The sequence below is a fragment of the Orycteropus afer genome, unplaced genomic scaffold (genome assembly GCF_000298275.1).
Source record: "Orycteropus afer afer isolate SDZICR_OR568_19922 unplaced genomic scaffold, OryAfe1.0 scaffold00262, whole genome shotgun sequence".
NCBI classification, from domain to species: Eukaryota; Metazoa; Chordata; class Mammalia; order Tubulidentata; family Orycteropodidae; genus Orycteropus; species Orycteropus afer.
Genome location: NW_006921849.1, coordinates 2,600,632 through 2,610,415, shown reverse-complemented (window position 1 = coordinate 2,610,415; position 9,784 = coordinate 2,600,632). Strand labels below are relative to the sequence as shown.

At 45.1% G+C, this 9,784-nt stretch overlaps 1 protein-coding gene across 1 annotated transcript in view; it reads right to left on the bottom strand.

The window, feature by feature from the left end:
• The window catches only part of PROM1 (prominin 1), a 139,793-nt gene that overhangs the window by 16,928 nt on the left and 113,081 nt on the right, over window positions 1-9,784 (bottom strand). Inside the window, exons 13-15 of the mRNA XM_042782209.1 lie at window positions 7,159-7,262; window positions 5,030-5,114; window positions 278-424 (exon numbers count right to left, since the gene is read on the bottom strand). Of these exons, the coding sequence (XP_042638143.1) occupies window positions 278-424; window positions 5,030-5,114; window positions 7,159-7,262 (336 nt within the window). The remainder of the gene's footprint in view (window positions 1-277; window positions 425-5,029; window positions 5,115-7,158; window positions 7,263-9,784) is intronic.

Genomic DNA, 9,784 nt, shown 5'->3' with positions numbered 1-9,784 from the left:
AAAAAAAAAAAGTATCCAAGAATACCCAAAAATAAATAAATAAATAAATATAACAGAAGTGGGGAAAACTTGTGTCATGGAGATGGATTTTTTTTTTCTTTTAAATCTTAACAACATCTAATATGCAATAGATTGAACATGGGTTCCTCACAATAAAGTAAGGCTAGAAACACGCACATGGGTGGCAGTATCAGCTGTCTTAATTGTATGTATGCAAACGCACACATTGATAGTCTCAGTGCTCCCCAAAAGCTGCAGGCTGAATACCCAGTCATACCTCTGCCAGGTAAACTGCATAGTCTATCTGCTGTATTCCCGAAGTACTGAAATCCCAAAGGCTGCTTCTGCCTGTGCTATTCAGCAGAACTATATTGCCAAGGCTTATGTTCAGATGTTGAAATTCATCTTTTATGGCTTTGATGTACTGTATGGTGAAAATAAAAGCTGTAAGTAAACTCATTAATCACCAACAATTTCACATACCTAAGGCTATAAAAGAGCTATTAAAAAACAGCAAAAGAAAACCAAATCCACTGCTATAGAGTCAACTGCAGCTCATTGCAACCCCATGGAACAGAGCAGAACTGCCCCATTGGGCTTTCTTGGCTGTAATCTTTAGGGAAGGGATTGCCAGGCCTTTCTTCCGTGATGCTCTGAGTGGGTCTGAACCAGCAGCCTTTAAGTTGGTAGCCGAGTGCTTAACCATTTGCGCCACCCAGCAACACAGGGTCCGATAATAACAACACATGCACTTAAATGGCATGTCTTCCTGGTCCTTTTCCTTCTACTCCTTCCCTGCCTCCTCCTCTATGCCTCATGCCAAGTACTGTGCAAGGAAGCAGGATCCAGAGCAAACTAATATTACACTGCACCCTCAAAGGGAAGAGGCTTTGTTATAACAGAGGTGTGTGAACAGCATCAGGACACTGGGGGACACCAAGACCCCAAAAAGGGGACTGGGGAGGGCATGATAGAGATGTCTTCTGAGCTAAGCATTGACAGAGACATGTTGACAGGGACAGGGCAGGCTGGCATTCCAGACCCACGTGGTAGGAAGATGAGGAGATACCATTTGGGGAACAGTGTTTAGTTATTTGGGCCAACAACCATGAGAACATGGTTGTTGACTTGGGGCTGCCCCAAGAGCCAGTCTGTAGTTCCAGTTGGCGTGTCCCAGGGTGGCCCTTCCCAACACTCTATACATCACAGTGGGAGGTCTGGTAGCATAGTGCCTAAGGCACTTGACTACAAATCAGAAGGCTGGCAGTTCAAACCCACCAGCCACTCCTCAGAAGGAAGGTTGGGCAATCTACTTCTGTAGTGATACTGTCTTGGCAACCCAAGGAGGGGTCGCTATGAGTCGGGTCCAACTCGACGGCACACAACAACAACAACATACATCACAGCACAGAGAAAACGGCACACGGCCTAATGGGGCAAGTGACTGGGCGGCCACTATTTAGGGTTTTGGTATATATTTTATTTGGAGAAGATAATAAACATAAATTTTGCCTAAAACTTTTGAATACACTTCTTCACATTAGCAAACTATGCCAACTCATAGCATAGTTTACAAAGACAGTGTTCTAAATCCTACTGTGATGAGTAGTCACTGGGGTCTTAAAAGCTAGTGAATGGCCATCTAAGGTGCAATTATTGGTCTCTCCTTGTCCAAAACAAAGAAGAGTGAAGAAAATCAAAGATGTCCAAAAGCCTGATGGACCACAGGAAGCTCAGCCTCCTTGACCCTGAGACCAGAAGAATTAGATGATGCCGGGCTAGCACTACCAACTGCCCTGAAAGGGATCACGATAGGAAGTCCTGGACAGAGTGGGAGACAAATGTGCAGCAAAACTCAACATCACAAAAAAGGCCAGGCTCACAGGTCAGATAGAGATTAGGGGATCCCCCAAGATTATGGCCCTTAGTCATCCGTCAAGCCTAGAACTGAAATCACCCCTGTGGCTCAACTTTTAGCCAAACAAGAGACAGGCCTGTAAGGTGAACAGTAACACCAGGGAGGTCTGTGCTCCTTAGATGTTCTGGTTCCCTGGTGCCGCTCTGACAATAAATATACCACAAATGGGATGGCTTGAACAAACGGCAGTTTATTCTTAAATTTAGAGACTTTAAGTCCAAGTTCAAAGTGCCAGGCTCTAGGGGCTGGGTGAAAGCCCTTCAACCTTGGGCTTCAGCTCTGCCTCTTGCTCCTGGCCCACTAAAGCTAGAGGCATTTCTTCACTTAGGCAGCTACTGGCTACTGAGGCTAACAAGCCCAAGGTCAACAAATAAAACGGCACAGTCTCGATGTTACCAAACCACATGGCAGGCCATTAATTTAAGTCCATTTTAAGTCCCAAGGTCAGCAGAGCATGGCAGGCTGCTGAACAACCACACGGCTACATGCAGGGTCCAAGCGTGCCATAAACCTAGAGACCATTCCCCAAGGCTTCTCCTTACATACAGGTAGCAGACCGCTTTTCTTAAGGCAGCTACTGAGCTGCTCACAGTAGATTCCACCATGGTGTTGATTACCAGTCTCATCATGGGGAATACTACATCCAGCTGCCCAGGCACTCAACCAGGCCTAGCCAAGTTGACACACAAACTTAATGACCACATTAGAATAACCACCATAGGAGATCAAAGAGCAGCATTTGCCCAGGAAATGTATCAACTAAAGCTCAGAAGGCAGGAAGCGATGGGAGAGAAGGACAAGTGGAATGGGGAAACACAGGAAGTGGGCAGAGAGCTGTTATGATGGGGATTGCACTCAATGTCATGAAACAGAACGTGTGTGACTTGTTGAATGGGAAACCAATTTGCTCTGTAAACTTTCACTGAAATCACAATTAAAAGAAAAGAAAACGGCCAAGTCAATGTGGCCTCACACTACCCTTGGAAGACTTCTGTGCTGCCTCAGGGGGCAGCTGAGAGGTTTGGGAAATAACCGCTTCTCCTGGTCTCCAATCCCATTCTGGAAGTCTCTAAGATGGCTCTCTAGATTCTATGTAAAGAAGAGGCTTCTGGGACAAGCCAGCAGCACCTTAGGTCACGGAAATGCTCCAGCCCTTGCTGCTGCCCTTGGCCAGTGTGGTAGTTAAGGTTATGTATCAGTGTGGCTGGGCAGCTGGATATAGTGATTCCCCACAATGAGACTAGCAATCAACTCCATGTTGGAATCTGTTGTGGGCAACTGAGTAGCTACCTCAGGGATGTGCTCTGCTTCCAGTACATGAGAAGATGCTTTGAAAAGGGTCTTGAGCTTTTTGACATGCTTGGACCCTGCATGTAGCCGAGTCTTTATCTCATTGGCCTGCTTTATTATCTGCCAGTCTTGGGACTGTTTCTGGACTTGAACTAGTGGCTTGCCATGTTGCTTGATAATCTTGGGACTGTGCCATTTTACTTGGCAATCTTAGGTTTGTCAGCTGCAGCAGCCAGCAGCTGCTTGAGTTAAAAGATGCCTCCAGCTTCAGCAGATCTGAAGCAAGAGGCAGAGCTGAAGCCCAAGGTCAAGGGGCCTTCATCCAGCCCCTAGAGCTGGCACTTTGAACCTGGATTTCTAGCCTTCAAAACTCTAAGGAAATAAATCCCTGTTTGTGAAAGTCATCCACTTGGGGTATTTCTGTTGGAGCAGCACTAGAGAACCAAAACAGCCAGTGTGCTCTGGTATTGCAATGGCCATGGTGCCTTAGGGCAAAGACTCAGGTGTGGGCCTGGGGGAAGAAGGAAACAAATTCATTCACACCGTCTGCTCTGATCCTTGATTCCAGGCTGCCTGACACTAAGGGTCTGCCAAGCTCACAGAGCCCACCCTGGATGTCCTGGGGCCAAAGCCATGCCTCTTAAGGAATGCTGCTGGGCAGACCACAGTTCTCAGTACATAATCTCTTTTTCAGGACCTGGCAGGAAAAGGGTGCTGCTGTTGGAGAACATTTGGGTACTCTGTAGCCCTTGGGTCAAATAGCACATGCTCCATGTGGACCGGCAAGAGACAGAAGGGGAGTTCCCTGGGCACTGCAGAAGCAAGTGAGAGGGACAAGAATAAGGGAGTGCTGAACCCACTCCTGTGGCTTCCAGCCAAACGAAAGACAGGAATATGAACTGAACATTTACATTAGGTAGATACGCTCCTTGGAGAGATCAATCATGGGAGAATAGAGGGGCTGTGTATGCACAGGGAGACAGCTCGGGGGTGGGGTGGGAAGGCAGAGTGCGTGGGAGGGAAGGACACAGGGAAGAGGTAACTATGGGGTGAAAGTGGGAGGGGAGCTTTTGCACTGTGGAAGATTACAGTCAATGTCGTGAGACAAAGTGCATATGAACTGCTGTGTAGAAGATGAATTTGTGAAATTTCATCCAAATCACAATACAATTTAAAAATAAAAATAAATAAAGGAGTGCTTACATGAAAGTCAAGGTGAACAGGTTTTGATGACTGACTTGGGCCATATTCAAGTCAGAGTTCAGGTTTAGGTCAGCAAGCCTCTGTGAGACCTAAGGTGGGTTTTGGTTTCAATACCTTTTCCTAAGATGGACCTCCACAGCTATCCTCCTTGGGAACCATGCTAGACTTGTTTGCCTAAGAATATGTATATTCAGCAACATAAAATCTTCCCTGTGAACTTCCCACCAACCACAACCAGTTGCCAGTCAGTCCATTCCGACTCCAGGCAAACCCATGTGTCAGAGTAGAACTGTGTTCCACAGGGATTTCAATGGCCGTGCTTTTACAAGTAGATGGCCAGGCCTTTCTTTTCAGGCATCTCTGTGTGGATTTGAACCTGCAACCTGTGAGTTAGCAGCCAAGTGTGTTAACCATGTGTACCACCCAGGACTCGGAGTGTCTACAGTGAGGCCCTTTTAAAGAATCTTGCGTATCTATGAGAAAGACTCAAGCCGTAAGACAGGCAGGGTGATGAAAACGTTTTGGAATAGAGGCAATGGTTGTCTAACCCTGTGATGAAGAAGGACATTTGGATTTAGTAGTGAAATGTCAATCCCAAGACTGGTTCTAACTACTTACTTCTTGAATATGGAGATGCGCACTGATATTGAATCGGTTCTCAAGCTGAAGTGAGGTATAAATGCCTTTGTTCGCCTTGCAGTCACTGTGGGAATAAACAGAGCAGTCATGATCAAAAACAGCAGCTGTGGCTACCTCTATTCATTGCTAAGGATGAAGACAAAGGTTAGCTGGTTTCCTGTGCTTATCCTGTCAACACATAAGTGGTTTCTGGTGTCAATGCACCAAGCAGTCAGTCAGCAGGGGGTCACAAGTCCAGCAATGCCCACCCCTCCTGACTTCTTCTCAGCTTAACTCACAGTCCCATTTCTGGAACAGATATAGAGTGGGATTGGTCAATGTGTCCTTTTAACCACCTCCTTTGTTTCCAATGCTGTTGTCAACAACTATGTTTCCAAATTGAGAAGAAATAAATTCATGGAACAAAACAGCACCTGCTAGAAAGAGGTGAGCTGCAGAGCATATTAAAAAAAACAAACTCACTGCCATAGAGTTGATTTCGACTCATAGCAACCCCCATTGGGTTTCCAAGGTGGTAAATCTTTATGGGACTAGATTGCCCAGTCTTCCTTCTGCAGAGTGGTGGGTCTGAACCACCAACTTTCTGGTTAGCAGTCAGTTGCCTTAGCCACTGTGTTACCAGAACATATATGGGATTTATTATGAGATCTGATCAAGCCCCAGAACAGACCATTTCCCCTCCATATTTCCAAGCTGAGCTTGACTTACTCTGTGGACAGCCAGAGGGCCTGATGGCTGAGGATGGGGATAAGGAGGTGGCCACTGATATCCAGACGGTCAGTGCACTGCAGCTACAAAACTAACTCAGTCAGCTAAGTGGTCTGGGTGAAACGGCCCCGCTTCTCTGTGCTCCGGTTCTTAAGGACTGAATTGTGACCCCAAAAAGGTATGCTGAAGCCCCTAAGCCCTGCGCCAGTGAACGGCCTTGTTGGGAGAAAAGGGGCTTTTCCCTGTAGATGTGACCAAGTAGTCAATGAGCCATACCAAGTGGGGTGGGTCCTCAACCCTTCTCAGGGGCTCGAAGACTGACACAGAGAGAGAAGTACACAATAGGAGGAAAACTGTCTTCAAGCCAAGGAACAGCAGCCAGCTCCTGGGGCGACAGAAGTTCCGAGGCAATCTGCTTCTGTAAAGTTGACAGCCTAGGAAACCCTATGGGGCAGTTCTACTCTGTCCTATAGGGTCACTATGAGTCTGAATCAACGTGACGGCAAAAAAACAGCACAACAGGCTTCCAGCCAAATAAAAGACCGGCATATGGGCTGAACATTTACATCAGGTAGATACACTCCTTGGAGGGATCCATCGTGGGAGAACAGAAGGGCTGTGCATGCACAGGGACACTGCTCAGGAGGCAGGAGTGTGCGGGAGGGAAGGACATAGGGAAGAGGCAACTATGGCGAGGAAGTGCGAAGAGAGCTGTTACACTGTGGGAAATTGCAGTCAGTATCATGAGATGAAATGTATATGAACTGCTGTACGGAAAATGAAATTGGTCTGTAAACATTCACCCAAATCACAATAAAAATTAAAAAAAAAAAAAACAGTACAATAATCTTTTATTTGGGGTTAAGTGGGTCTTGGGAAGTCCCTCAGTGGTGTGCATGGTCAAGTGCTCGATTACTAACTGAGAAGTTGGCGGTTTCAGCCTACCCAGAGGCACGTTGGCAGGAATGGCTGGCAGTCGGCTTCCAGGAGGTCAGTCATGAAAACCCTGTGGGGCCTGGTTCTACTCTAACGTGGTCACCAGGAGTCGGGAAAGGCTCAGAGGAAACTGGATTTTGTTTTTGTTCTATCAGCTGAAGCTTCACCAAGAGTTTTCCACAGGGTCCTGCTAATCCGTTTTAGGATCACTGTAACCGGTATGTTCTAGTCATGACCTGAGTCATCACTGTCCCACAGCCTGGCAGGCTTTCAGGACAAGGATTCCCATTTGGTTTCAATTCCGTTACATCCTTTCCTTTAGCTCTTCGCTGCGACTGAAGGACAGCCTCATTCTGAAACTGAAAATCTCCCCACCAAGGTTAAAAACCACTGTCAAAAGCAAAATTCCTATTCTGGAAAAAAAACACGGCAAGTAGCAAAACACATCATGTAAGTTTTCATACCTGTAAACTTTTTCAAAAGTGAGGCTGATGTATGGTTTCTGAAACAGCAGGCCAGAGAGATAATATTTCCATTCCTCATTTAGTAAATATGGTGTGTCCAAAATCTAGAACAAATTAAAAAGTGGTGTTTTTCTCTTTAAAGACAAGCAAAGGCAATACACAATGGGGGGGGGGGAGGTGGGCATGAAATGACAAAGGCAGCAGAAGACACTGGAGGGACACGAGAGTTAGAAGCATCAAAGGTAAATGCTATCACATGCCCAGTTCTTCAGTAACAGTAATACAAGAATCTACCAGTGGACACAGAGACACTCAACCTAAACAGGGGTGGGAAGGCAAATGGGATAACACCCACAAATCTATAAGGTTTGATGGGGTATTTATATGTGCTGCAAATATATCCGTGAATAGAGTTGAGCACACAGGAGGCAAAGTTATGAAACCTTCCTAGCCAAAAAAAAAAAAAGAAAAATTGACTGCTAACCAGAAGGCTGGAGGTTCAAACCCACCAGCCACTCCTCAGAAGGCAGACTGGGCAATCTACTTCCATAGAGATATTGCCTCAGAAACCCAAGGGGGGGTGACTGTGAGTTGGAACTGACTCGACAGCAGTAAGTTGCTTTTTTTTTTTTTTTTAAAAAAAAAAAAAAAACATACCAGAAACGAAACCCACTGCTTTCGAATTGACTCTGACTCATAGTGACCCCCATAGAGTTTCCAAGGCTGTAAATCTTTATGGAAATAGATTGCCTCCCTTCCTCCCACAGAGCAGCTGATAAGTTTGAACTGCCGACCTTCTGGTTAGCAGCCAAATGCTTCACTCACTGCACCACCAGACCTCCTATACTAACATATATACACATAAAAAAATATTCTGTTGAGTATGGTTTTGAGATGTTTTTTCACATCACAGTTTTTTCTCGTTGCTTTCAACTTCAAAATAGAAAATATGAATGAGATTGGAATGAGTCAATGGACCAATACCAACAGGAATTACAGGGCATTGTGAGAACCTTTTATTTAAGTAAAACAAGCACATGAGACATGGGAGAATGGGCCAATTCCACTGCGCACAGCTAACAGAAGGGCAGGAGGCAGTGGACCACTTCTCCCAGACAATGGATGGAAACTCTCCACACTCTCACTGAAGGCTGCACGGGAAAGTGTGAGAGCTGGAATTCACTGGGGCTGCCTTGCTTTTCCGGGTCTCATGAGTTTTCTGCCTTTGACAGAATGCCTCTTACCACTTTTCTATGTCTCTCTGTGAGTGGAAAATAGTTGAGTTTTCCTTCTCTGACAGGTTTCTGCCTTACACAGGTTCCAGCTTCTGCAGGTTTTACTGTATACAGGTAATGCATGAATTACGCACGACTACATATGTGCATGGAACGTGCAGACAGTTTCCAACTGTCCTCTGCTTTTTCTGCAGCACTTTCCAACAATTCAACACCGGGCGGAAGATAAGGAGGCCTGGCCGTCATTACAGAGCGTTCTGCAACATTTGCATTTATGTTACAGGATTATTTTTAGCACACTAATTTTATACATTAATATTGTAACACATGATTATTGTTTGTCAAGAGGGCACATGGAGAAATCGGGCTAATGGATGCTCTCAATTTAATAGTCCTCAACCAACTCAATAGCTAAAATACCATGACAACCACTGGATACCTTCATAGTCATTCACATGAAGGCAGAACAGATTTGAGGTGGGCAAGCAGATATGATTTTAAAAAAAAAAGGACAACAGAAATAGAGTTAAAAATCAGAATCTGGAGACAACCACTGGACAGATAGACACACAGACCAGAACTTCCTCATTCAGGCCAGCAGGTCAGCTAGACTCAGTGGTAGTGGTTTTGAGAGGGTGAAAGGGTAGACTGAACTGAATTCCTGCCTGCCCCATCAGTGACCACCAGGATGACCCTCTGCCATGGGACATGAGCTTCACCAACCTCTTTCCACTTCACATTGAGAGCTCCAAATCACCTCTGTGGCCACTGTCACCACCCAGGAAACTCTCAGAAAATTCCTGGCATGTTTTCGAGGGACCTGGGAGCCTGTCTTCTGATTTCTCAATCACTTTTAGGAAATGCTGCTTAGGAGAATTTTATTGTGCCAAAATATTATAAGCTTCCTGGATGAGCAGGCCTTAATTCTTGGTACTGAATTTCTTTACAGCCAGAAACTAAGAACACTACCTTTTATTGATTCCTCTCACAAATTAAAGAATCCCGTCTTGGTGAATTTAAAGAAAACTGCTCAGTTTAATTAGACGGCTTAATATATTTGAGATGTCAGTACAACCCAAAGAAATCTATATATTTAATGTCATCTCCATCAAAATCCCAGCAGCCTTCTTGACAAAAATGGAAAAGCCAATTGTCAAATTTATATGGAAGAGCCAGGGATCCCAAAGAGCTAAAGCAATCTTAAAAAAGAAGAAGAAAAAACTAAGAGGACTCAGATACTTCCTGATTTCAAAACATACTATAAAGCTAAGTAATTAAAATAGCCTGGTACTAGTATAATAATAGACATACAGAGCAACAGAATAGAATTGGAAGCCCAGAAATAAATCCATACTTTTTCTATGGTCAATTGGTTTTCAACAAGGGTGCTG